The sequence below is a fragment of the Cynocephalus volans genome, chromosome 16, assembly GCF_027409185.1.
Source record: "Cynocephalus volans isolate mCynVol1 chromosome 16, mCynVol1.pri, whole genome shotgun sequence".
Classification (NCBI taxonomy): domain Eukaryota; kingdom Metazoa; phylum Chordata; class Mammalia; order Dermoptera; family Cynocephalidae; genus Cynocephalus; species Cynocephalus volans.
In genome coordinates, this window is record NC_084475.1 from 21,705,756 (window position 1) to 21,717,885 (window position 12,130).

The window sequence follows — 12,130 nt, forward strand, 5'->3', positions numbered from 1 at the left end:
ATCATGAGGGCATTAAACTGAGTTTTATCTTCAGTGGGAAGCTGAATGAAACAGCTCACTGTGTGGCCTAAGGATCTAAGTATGTTATTTTTAAAGGAAAAGGGAGGAGACAGTCAAATGCTGCATGCCTGGCTGTGTGAGTCTGGTCTGAACACGGGTATGAGACTTATCTGTGCTCGGCCAGCAAACAGAAGGAAGTTCCAAGCCTGCCCTGACAAAACCACCACCAGACTGGGCTCTGCAGCCTTCATGGAGGCTCCAAGGTGGCACCTCTCGAGGTTGATGTGCAGAGGGCAGCAATCAGCCTCCAGATTTGAACAGACTGTGAGGGCCAGGCTTCCTCCACAACAGGACCGCCCACCGCTTCACCCTGCAGCTCTACCCCACAGCACTGCCTACACGCTCCCTGTGAGCCACGGCCACCAACCGAGTGCCCACATACCCACAGCATGTGCAACACACCTGTGTGTGCACTTATGGATGAAATTTATTTTAAATTCCTCTTCCTGGTTATAAAAAGAAATGCTAGTATGACCGTTTTAGAGGGCAAGTTTAGAATATCTATCAAAACTCAAAAACCTGCCCCAGCAATTCTGTTCTGAGGATTTATGCACGAGGGCGTTAAACATGGCACAGTTTGTAACAACCACCAGAAATAACTGAAGTAGCCATCAAAATAAGACTACTTAAATACAGTATGATTTGGCCACATAGTCAATAAACGTACTCACTGATTCTGTATAGTTACACTTCTATTTTTTTAATTTAAAAGAAAAGAAAAAGAAACGAGAAGGAACTACACTACACGCATCAGTGTTTACCACAGGACACTCGCAGGCTGCAGAAGGAGCACAGAAAGCTCCTTCCCGCCCACCTGACTGCCCCGGAGGCAGGCGACAGCACGCTGATACCTCAGGAAAAGCCTCTTGTCCCTGCACAGCCATCTACCTGCACCTGTGCTTTTTAAAAAACACAAATGGGATATTATATGCAAGGCCTTCATGTTACTTCTCCACCATCAGGTATCTTGTGTCCACCTCTTCTAGTCTGCACACGAGGCTGTACGGCACAGACGAGAGGTGCAGACATGCATTTCACACCATGGACATTCAGGCCTTCCACTCCCATCCCATGTTTGAATGCACATATAATCATGTGTGCACATGTAAACATATACACGTGCCTTCAAAAACCAAAAAAAATTGGGATTACATTCTATATATAGGTACACTTTTAATTTTAAATCATGAGTTTTATCCCCACATCTTTAAATAATTTGCAAACAAGCGCCTCTAGTGATCACTTGATATTCCGCCACACAGATGTATTATTATTTAGTGTCCCTGTGATTGGACTGTTCGATTGTTTCCAATTTTTATTACCACAGAAGCACCATGATGAACAACAGTCTTAGACAAATATTGGTGCAGGTCTTGTTTCTAAGGCACATTTTAAATTCAACCACAAAGTCCACAGGAAGACTAAAAAGATTACTTAAATGTTTGCTGTTACAGTTCTTTTTGCTCAAACTGGTGTCTTCCTGAAACAAATGAAAAATGAGTGTCTCAAATCCTAAAGGGCTATAAACAATTTTGGAAAGTACTTCTAGACTGTTCCCACTAACAGAGCAAATAAGCAATCTACAAAAACAAGAGAGTGATGGGGAATGTCACATAGTTTATGACAAAAAACTTACAGTAAGACAAGGAAATGAAAAAGCCAACGTCCAACCTATTAAAGGGTATATATAAAAAAAAAAAAAAAGAAAGAAAAAAAAAAAAAAAACCCCAGCAAATTCATAGCCAGTAATGAAATTCTGCAAATACTTCCTTTACGACTAAGAAGAGGACAAAGTTGCCAGCAACCTCCACTCTCACCTGACACTGGGAGATCCCAGCCCGCACAGGACACCAGAAAGAGTGGGAAGGGCTGAGGGGGGAGAAGGAGACACAGAACTGTTACGCATGGAGAGCCTGACTGCACACATGCATTGTAAGAGTGAATGACAGACAGCAAAGCTGCTGGACACAAACTGCACCTGTTTCAAGCAGCAACAGCTTGAAAACATGACGTTATTTTGGAATATGTGAAAAAATATATAGGATTGGCTGGTTGGAGCATGGTGTTATAACACCAAGGGTTCAGACCTCCATACTGGCCAGCCACCAAAAAAATATATACATATATACACATATATATGTACATATGTATATAAAATGCCTAGGAATGACCCAATGTTATTGGCGGATGAGGTCCTCGTGCAGAAAAACCCTCCTGGGAGAAATTAGAGCACACTGAAACAAGTGCAGCAGTGCCTCACCAGGCGCAGAGGGAAGAGCCCTGTGAGGTGTTGGTGAAACCCTGACAACACCTGCTAGCTCTGGGGCAGCCGGAAGAGTATAGGGCCAAAGACAGTCAGCTCCTGCAGAGCAGCAACATGGGCTGTAACTCATCAGGTACAAAGAACAGCTATAATTACAGTGGTTAAGAGAGCACAGTATTGGTCCTGGTTAGGGAAACATGGCCAAGGGAATAGAGTGGAGTCCACAAACACACCCATGATTCATGGAGACGACTGATGACAGATGCTTCACAGATTAAAAAGAAGGGTTTTTTTCAATAAATGGTGCTAAGACGACTGATAATTCACACGGTTAAAAAAAATTAAACAGATGGGCCGGCCCCGTGGCATACTCGGGAGAGTGCAGCGCTTGGAAGCGCAGCAGCGCTCCCGCGGGTTCGGATCCTATATAGGAATGGCCGGGCTGTGGGCGAAACCATACCAAGGGTTGCAATCCCTTACGGGTCACAAAAAAGACAAAATAAATAAATAAATAAATAAATAAAATAAAATAAACAGAAAAGGCTTTCAGGGTAAACCTAATTCCCCCACAAGATGCCACTCAATTCAGAGACAGGCCTGAAGGGCAGAGCACCAGCTCCTGCCATCTCACGGGATGAGGGGGGCCTGAAAAAGTGCCAGGCAAGAGTGTGAGGCCCCAGCAAGAAGGGCTGATGGCACTGGGGTCGAAGGACCCCGGTTCCTAGCAGAAGGCCACTGCTGGGAGATAGGGGTCCAGCAGACACTCCAGCTCTCACACAAGCTGCAGCGACTAAGCAAGAGACACAGGGTTTCTGGCATGCAGCCACTTTCCCCTCGAGATGGCTGCAAAGGTTTTAAGGTGCTTGGGGCAGGGTGCCCACACATTTAAACTTCATGAGGCAGGAGCCAAACAAACCAAATACTTCAGAAGGTCAGACCGCATCTTCCACTGTCTTTCGGGGCCAAGGAGACAAAGATTTAAGGTGGGCGGTCATCTTACAAAGAGCTCACCAGGCTTTCAAGTGGAAACCCCGGAGGACTACCTACTAGGAAAGGGGAGGAACAAGAGCAGACAGTCTCCTAAAATGCAGGTCAGATCCAGCCCCACTGCTCACTGCAGAGCTGGAGGAGGACAGCCCAGCACCCTATTTCCCCACTGGAGGAAGGGAAGCTCTCTCTGATGAAGAGGCCCTCTGGAGGCCTGGTTTCTTGATGAGCAGCACAAAACAAACACTCCCCATACCTGTGGAGAGGAAAGACATTCCAAAGAGAAAGCAGACAACATCTGCAGATACCAGACAGTACACGGGTATGAAGACAGGACATGAGGACCTGAAAGTGACCACGACTATAACCCACTATCAACTGTCCAGGAGGAACAACAAGTGACGGGACCCTTAGGTAAGGACATTAGAATCTCATTATGACTGTACCCTGTATGTTTAAAGAGTTAAGTGAAAACATAGGAAACAAAAATGACAAATTAAACTTCTAGCAATGAAAACTACAGTGTTTGAGATGAACAATATTCTAGATGAGAACAGCTGCAGATCAGACTCTGCAGAACTAGAGACTGATGACTCTGAAGATGTAGCAATAGAAACTATCCAGAATGAAACAGAAAAAAGATGGAGATACAATGAGCCAAATGTCAATGAAACTGTGGGTAACTTTAAGATGATTACAGTGTAACTGGAGTCCCTAAAGGGGAGGGAACCACTAAAAAAACTGCATGGCCATACCAGGAGGAGTTCTCAAAACAGTCTCCAAACATCTCTGTCTTCTTATCTTTAGAAACTGAAGTCACCTGTGCTGCAGTGGTCAGAACTGGTGTTACACCTGTATGTCCCCAACCCAGTGCATCTAAGTCCCACTTCTAGTTATCAGCCCTGACACCTGGGCAGCCAAGAACAAGCCCCAGACACGTGACAGACAGCCTTGTTCTCAAGCAGGGCTCTGAACAACCACAGCTGACAAACACCTAGTACATCCACAATGCACCAACATCAGGAAAGTCCAAGACAGGCTCACACCATTCCCCATGCACTTGATTCTTCCTCAGCCGCCGTGTCTTTACCTTATAAAACACATCAGGCACGTACTGCTCGCTGCTGGACTCCTTGGCATAGCCGAGCTCAGGGGCATCCTTGCAGGGCAGCAGGCACTCGTCACGCACCAGAGCCATGCACTGATTGGACACCTGGTACCCTTCAAAGTGGACCTGGTTGTCGGGACCACCTGTAAGAGAGAGACCTTCAAAGAGAATCTACCCAAGAACATTCAAAACTGGTCCTTACCTGTTACTCTTCACTTTTAACCCACAGAAAAAACAAACCCTCAAGGGTTTGTCTTGGGTACGAATTCAAAGATGATGAGTGGTCAACTGACGGGTGAGCACAAGGGGTGGACACAGTATCCAGACAGGCTGCAGTGGCTCATCGCCATTCAGGTGCCACCAGTGACATGTTCTCCAACACCCACCCCAAAGCCGTGCTCAGCAGCATCAAGCACCCAGGCCACTGGTTCTTAATAACACCAGGGGCATAAACGACAGAGCCCTTACATACCAGCCAGCTTTTGTTACTGAGCGAATGTGAGGTGAGACAGGTTCATCTGGAGGCAGGGAGTGGATGGGAGGAGAGCAAAACAGGAACTATTTTTAGTAAAAACAGCACTGATCATTGCACTGTGCAGAACGGAAGTCTCTGCCTTAGAGAAGCTACACAGCCCACATACGCAGTCAACACCACTAGGCACTACCCTCACACTGTGAGGTTGTGGGCCACCAGGGCTGTGGTAATGGGTCTCCCCATGGCCCCGCATCTTCACGCACCTGCCTCAGCCTCCACACCATTCACTTCTGACCTCTCTCCTAAACTCCACTCCAGAAAAGCCTCCAGAGTGACTTTAAGGTAAGGACACGGGCGGCACAAACAGCAACCGAGAGGGATCGATGTGATGAAGTCACACCAAGCCCTAAAGGTAGGGATGGGTAACGCCACACAAGGCGGGCCTGCGCTGAGAAAGGACCGGGCTTGAGGTGGGCATCCACTGCCACACATATGAGCTTCTAGAATCGGGGCCACCTTCTGACAACTCCAATGTCTGTTATTTCTTATGGCTTTGGAGAATAAAAAAACTTCTATGTCTCTATTTCAGTTTGTTTGACCAAAACAGAATAATTTACTATTAGGGAGCAGAAATTTAGTCTATCTGGCTTTCAACCATGTATCAGAAACCAGACCTCAGGGCCAAGCAATCAGAGAAGGTGAAGGACGGAGCAGAACCAGCCTCCTAGAGGACAAACCCGGGCCTCCTGTCTGCTCGTCTTTGCACACAGGCTGCTTTGAAATGCCCAGTCAGATGGGCTCCAAAGGCCCCAGCTACTAAATCTAGTGTTTTCACTCTGGCCCCAACTCAAATGCGGCAAATGCCCACTAATACCTCAGCAGCAAACACAGGCACACACCGCTCCAGTGTGTCCAGTGGAATAAACACCACACCACAAATGAGCATGCTGGTTTAGAAGGAGTGAAGGTGACAGTTGGATGGAGTGTGGGGGAGTCACCATGTGTACATTTGCTTACTGTTTCTCTGTGGGCATTGAACACCTGCACTGGTTTTTATATTGATCATTAAAGTGCGATAGATCATTAGGGAAAGAAAAATACGACTTTGAGAACGAGAGAAAAAATGGAAAGCAATATTTGTACGATTGGAGGTTATTAAAAAAAAAAAAAAAAAGTAAACAGTCCACATGGATAGCATCCAAAGGTAAATTCACTGAGATGAACCAAGAACTCCCCTTCCATGTGGATCGGCAAGAACTGCATGTCCTGATGGGTTGACTTAATCTTGCCAAAACCTCTTGCTGGCCAAGACCCAGAGGAGGCTGGACTAATTCACTGTCACTCCCTCCAAAATCAGGAAATCCACACGCAGGTGGACCACCGGGCCGAGAAAGGGGCAGTGACACAAAGAACTTAGCTGTTGTTGAATCTGAGATGCTTTCTTGAGATCCTCAGAAAGCAACCTGCTCAGCCATGAGCTGAGTGTGTTCCAGACAACAAGCACACAAGACGATGACACCAGGGTGTGCAGCTTAAACGTGGGCTTTGCAATGCACTATCCTGCTGCAAGACTCCTTCACGTTCGCTCGAGCAAACCACCACACACAGTCACTGCTCTTTCCCTCTGAGGGTCTCAAGCCAGAGGAGTTCTTCGTATAATTAAAGGGGGCAGGTGGAGAATCCAAAGACATGGAGGCAAGGGGGTGAGGCCCCCTCATTCAAGTAGCACTTGAGCTCTGCCCAAAAAAGCTCCTTGTACCCCTTGCTATCTGCAAACATGCAGTCCTGCACACTCCTGTCTAATAAGGCACTCCCCACATGCCATGCCATGAGACCCTGAGGCAGGGAAAGAGCACACTTTCCTTGGAGGTAGGAAACCTGCATCTGAGCTATGATGATTAGAAACACAGATTCAGGGCCGGCCTGTGGCTCACTCGGGAGAGTGTGGTGCTGATAACACCAAGGCCACGGGTTCGGATCCCATATAGGGATGGCCGGTTGCTCACTGGCTGAGCGTGGTGCTGACAACACCAAGTCAAGGGTTAAGATCCCCTTACCGGTCATCTTTAAAAAAAAAAAAAGAAAGAAAAAAAGAAACACAGATTCAGTTCTGCAATGCCGTGGATAACCACTCTTCTCAGTCAGGGGCCCTTCTCAAGAGGGAAGTGGTGACAACTCAGCACAGACATGAAAGGACCCTGACTGCAGATCTTATTATAAATCAGGTGATTTACTGTCTCACAGTTCCAAAACCTTAAACTGTCAATCTTGAAGGCAAAAATTCCACAGATGATCTATCTATATATGATTTCCCAACTCTCAACAAACAAGAGGTATGACTCCATAATCAAAAGTTGCATCCCCCAAGCTAGAAACTATTTATAATTCTAAAATTGTGCCAGTTCCTTTGGCATGGAATAATCTCCCCATAGAAACAGTAATTAAAAGGGGTAGGTTACCATGGGAGCCCAGAGAAGCTTAAACAGCAGTTGTCAGGGAGGGCAGCAGTTCTGGAAATCTCTGAAGGTGTTTCGGTTGATGGGGGAACTCCCAGCTTCCAGGCTGGAACCAGGCACAAGGAGTCTGCACGACAAAGAGCTGCTCCTTTCCCACATTTCCTTGAGTGTTACCTACACTCTCACATAAGCATAACCCCAATTTATAATGGTCTAAGACTAGTAACCACAAGAACATACAAACACAGACTCAACGCACATTGAATTCCCTAGGATTGCATGCTCATTAAGTTGAGGGAAGGGTACACTATTCTGCCCAGAACGTCTCAGGAAGCCACGTCCTGGGCAGAGCCCCTCACCCGCATGTCAGCACTGACTCCTTCCCCATGCCGTCCTCATCATATGTCAGCCCAAGCACCACTGGGCTGGATTGTACAACTTCACTACACATTTCTTCCTGTTATTTCTCCTTTGTAGTACAGTTAGGATATTCCTCTGCTTTCCTTTGTAGGATTATGTGTAAGCAGGCTCTGTTCTATGAATTTTACTTCTGCAAAGGAAAGGGGTGTCACAAGATGTTCTAAAAAAAAGGGCGCTGAGTCTGATAGGTTTGAGAACTACCAGCCTAAACTACTATACTCAGAAAATCAGCCTAAATGCGGGCGGGAGTGGGGGTGAGTAAAGTCATGTAATGCCGGCAAAAGAAAGCTAATACTTTCCTCCCCTTCTTCAAACACAGAGTCCAGCGCCCCTGCTTTAAGGTCTCAGCCGTTCTCCAGCTATCTGGGTCCTCCCATTCTCCCATTGTGACACCTCCCCTTGCCCAGTCTGCCCTGCTAAAGGTGTCTATGATGCAGAATGACCTATCTCTCCTTCAATCCTAGTAAAACTTCCATCTATTCCCTTAAACATCTGACCTGAGCAACAATTCAGGAAAATAAATCTGACTCAATTAAATCACTTGTGAAAAAGTTAACAATGTAATTAACGTGGGATATGTGCACTCCCTGCTTAAGAAGAAACTCATGTCAAAAAGAAGGCACCTGTCAATCTAAAGCGATTTCAAATCAAGGGACTGCAAGCTTGGTAACATAGAGCAAAGCTTAAAAATCCTGGTGGTGCACAAGCTTTTGTTACCATGGTTCCTATGGCAGTGGTAACAGGCGTGATCTACTTATTTACCTATCGGGCTGTTTGTAAACTGGTGCTTGTTAAATTGGGGGTTCTTCTACAGAACTGGGAGAAGGAGATTACTAAGAATGAACTGGATTATCATCTCTTTGAGGGTAGAAACCAGTTCTTTACAGGATTAAGGTTACTGTTTACTTTAAAAAACTGATTAAACAGATTACGTTTTTATGAGTTTGTTCTCAAATTTTTGAATCCCTGCTCCTTTTACATTATATGGTCCTATGTCTGGCTTTTTTCTGAAACAGCATCTCAAGTATGTTATAAAAGATTTGGTGACATGTTTTTATAAGCTACAACCTTTTATTATTATATATTTATGCTGAAATTCTGCTTTTATTATTATTATGGTTTTTTTGGCAGCTGGCCAGTACAAGGTTCTGAACCCTTGACCTTGGTGTTACAAGGCCATACTCTGAACAACTGAGCCAACCAGCCAGCCCTATTATTATATATTTATGACGTACACTACATATAATAAAAAACAACACACACACTCATACACACACACATACACACACAGGCACTCCCAAAAAAGTTTTACAGAAATGGTTTCTTAAAATGACAGTCCATTCATAAAGTCAAAAGCAAACAAGTTATGGAAACATTAAACCCTCTTCTCTTACACAGAGAAACACGAGAGTAATCTTTGGTTCCTGGAAAAGGGCAAAGGCTGCCCCAAGCTCAAGCCCCTTGGACTTGCAGGGAGAGCACTGGCTGGAGGAGAGTGAGGCTGAGGTCTTGACTCTGTCATTAGTTTCGCGAATAAAAACAAGATGAGGAATCCATGTCTCACAGTCCATTAAGAAAATCTATTGTAAGTAAGTTCATGATGAAAAGCTATCAAAAAGAGGAACAACTATATCAACAAGGTAGTAACATCTACAATACAACTCTGTCGCTTTTATACCTGTAGCCACTGCAGTAACAAACTTGGATCCAAAATGTCCATCTGGAGAGAGTCGACATATGTTGGGATGCTTATTTTGGAAGTCTCCTGCGGTGATGCATTCCTCTGAACTCAGAAAGTAGGTGTCCTAGAGGAAGAGAAGCAGCACATCAAACTTCACAGCACCTGGTCAAAATGTGCTCCTATTCCTTCTTTAGAAAATAGTGAGAACTCAGGGCCGGCCCCTGGCTCACTTGGGAGAGTGTGGTGCTGACAACAACAAGGCCATGGGTTTGGATCCCTATATAGGGATGGCCCATGGCTCACTTGGGAGAGTGCGGTACTGATAACACCAAGGCCACAGGTTCAGATCCCTATATAGGGATGGCCGGTTAGCTCACTTGGGAGAGTGCGGTGTTGATAACACCAAGGCCACGGGTTCGGATCCCTATATAGGGATGGCCTGTGGCTCACTTGGGAGAGCGTGGTGCTGACAACACCAAGTCAAGGGTTAAGATCCCCTTACCGGTAAAAGAAAATAGTGAGAACTCAACTATAACATCCCAAAACCCACGGTGAACCCAATACCTGTCAGTCCTGGCCACTCTGACCTCATCTAAAACCACCCACAACTCATAAGACCAGAAGAACCAGGCAATCCACCCCACAGGCTGACCTGGTTTGTAAAGGTAAGGTGGGTTTTGCTCCATGAGACAGAAACCACAGACACAGTCTGAATTTATCAAGACTGTCTTGAAAAATAATGTGGTCTGAAGGCTAGAACTAGATGGGCAAGGAGACCCCAAGAGTGTGAGCCAGCACTGCCAGTCACCCGGATGCAGGGCTAAGCGGACTCATGTCTCCACCTCACCTTATTTCGGCTGTATCGAACTGTACCCTTTCGGGTATCTTCTGAGACGAGATCTGTGAATATCCAGCCAACCTTAATAAAAAAGGAAAGTATCTTTTAAATATCTCCCTAAAACAAATGACTAACTTCTTCTGGCTTCTTCCCAGGGAGCGTAAGAAGAATGTACTCAGCCCAAGACTCCTGCTTGTGAGCCAAGGTAATTGAAATGAATTGGTCCTCAAGTCAGAAGACCGGCCACATCAGGGCTTTCAAACTCTGCTGAGTACAATCTGGCCACCCTCCCTCTGCTGCTGCTGGATTAGAGATGAGGGTAAATGAACCAAGCTCATTTATCCATAAAAAAAAGTTTTACTCAGCACCAACTCTGTGCCCAGCACTGTGCTGAATGCAAGGGATGCAGTGGTAAATGAGATCAAGAGAAAGTCAGTAAAAAGAGAACTTACACTCCAAAGATAAAAAAAAAAAAGGATCCCTGGAGAGAGGCACTTAGAATAAAAGTGGGTACTCTAATGGAGACTTCATGCAGCTGCTCATTGGAGCTGCAGGGCAGGACTAGAAGGAAGCATCCATGGGTACAAGGATCTGAAATCCTCGTCACCGGGGCCCCCAAAAGTCTGGTCCTGTAGCTCAGGCAGGGTCTGGACTCCCCTACATGTCCCACTGTAACAGCGCCTGTGTGCTCTGTGACCACTGGGCCTGCCTTTGCCCAAGACCTTCACAGCCAGTTTACCTCGTTAATCACGAGCTGATCAGAAGGCTGGACAAGCGGCACTAGAATCTAGGCACAGCTTTCACTCCTGCCCTTAGGAGTGACCTGGCCACCTGTCACCCTCTCCAGCACAACCCTGACACACAACCCTTCAAATCCATCTCCCACAGACATGACCAGGCACACTGGGAGACTTTCGCTGTCTTTATTTTTTTTTTTGCCTTTTTCGTGACCAGCACTCAGCCAGTGAGTGCACTGGACATTCCTATATAGGATCCGAACCCGCGGCGGGAGCGTCACTGCGCTCCCAGTGCTGCACTCTCCCGAGTGCGCCACGGGGTCAGCCCTCGCTGTCTTTAAAAAAATGCCCAAATGAATAAAAAACCCAAGGAGGAGGATAATGGAGAAAATGAGACTTAAAGGATACATATAATTAAGCAATAAATAAAGCAGAAACAAAATTAAGCTGAGATAAATAAGGGCTACAAAACTCATGTTCTGGAGAAAGGCATTTAGGTAACTTCAAGACCTCCTATTATAATTATTTAATGAACTATAAGTTTATACCAAACATAGGTCAAAAAATCAGACCAGGGCCAGCCTGTGGCTCACTTCGGAGAATATGGTGCTGATAACACCAAGGCCCATGGGTTCGGATCCCTATATAGGGATGGCTGGTTGGCTCACTTGGGAGAGCGTGGTGCTGACAACACAAAGTCAAGGGTTAAGATCCCCTTACCAGTCATCTTAAAAAAAAAAAAAAAAAAAAAAAAAGGACCAATTTTTCTTTTGAACAAGAGAACTTTCAGAATTTGAACCAAAACATGACCCTACACCAAGATGCTGACTCCGAGAGCATTACACAGAAAGTAAATGGGACTTCAACCTCAGCCATGCTCACCTCCAAGCTCCATGAAGGGAGAGCCACACCTCAGAGGACTCATGTGTGGACACAGTGTAGCAGGCAGGGGCACAGCTGGCTCACAGCCCCTGCCCCCCACCTCCCGGGTCTTACTCCTGCGGCTTCTTCCTCCCCGCTTGAAGCAGTCCTCAAGAAGTGTGATATGACAGCTCCTGCACTGGGGTCACTTTTTTAATGCTCAGGGAAATGTCCCCACTTAAGT

The 12,130-nt window shown here is 46.0% G+C and overlaps 1 protein-coding gene across 3 annotated transcripts in view; it reads right to left on the reverse strand.

Moving 5' to 3' along the window:
• The window catches only part of NPLOC4 (NPL4 homolog, ubiquitin recognition factor), a 59,602-nt gene that overhangs the window by 19,123 nt on the left and 28,349 nt on the right, over positions 1 to 12,130 (reverse strand). For all 3 annotated transcript variants that reach the window (XR_010021887.1, XR_010021886.1, XM_063080947.1), the window contains exons 10-12: positions 10,298 to 10,369; positions 9,448 to 9,574; positions 4,401 to 4,561 (exon numbers count right to left, since the gene is read on the reverse strand). Coding sequence is in view for 1 of the 3 variants with exons in the window: in XM_063080947.1 (XP_062937017.1) it covers positions 4,401 to 4,561; positions 9,448 to 9,574; positions 10,298 to 10,369 (360 nt within the window). In the remaining 2 variants the exon portion in view is untranslated. The remainder of the gene's footprint in view (positions 1 to 4,400; positions 4,562 to 9,447; positions 9,575 to 10,297; positions 10,370 to 12,130) is intronic.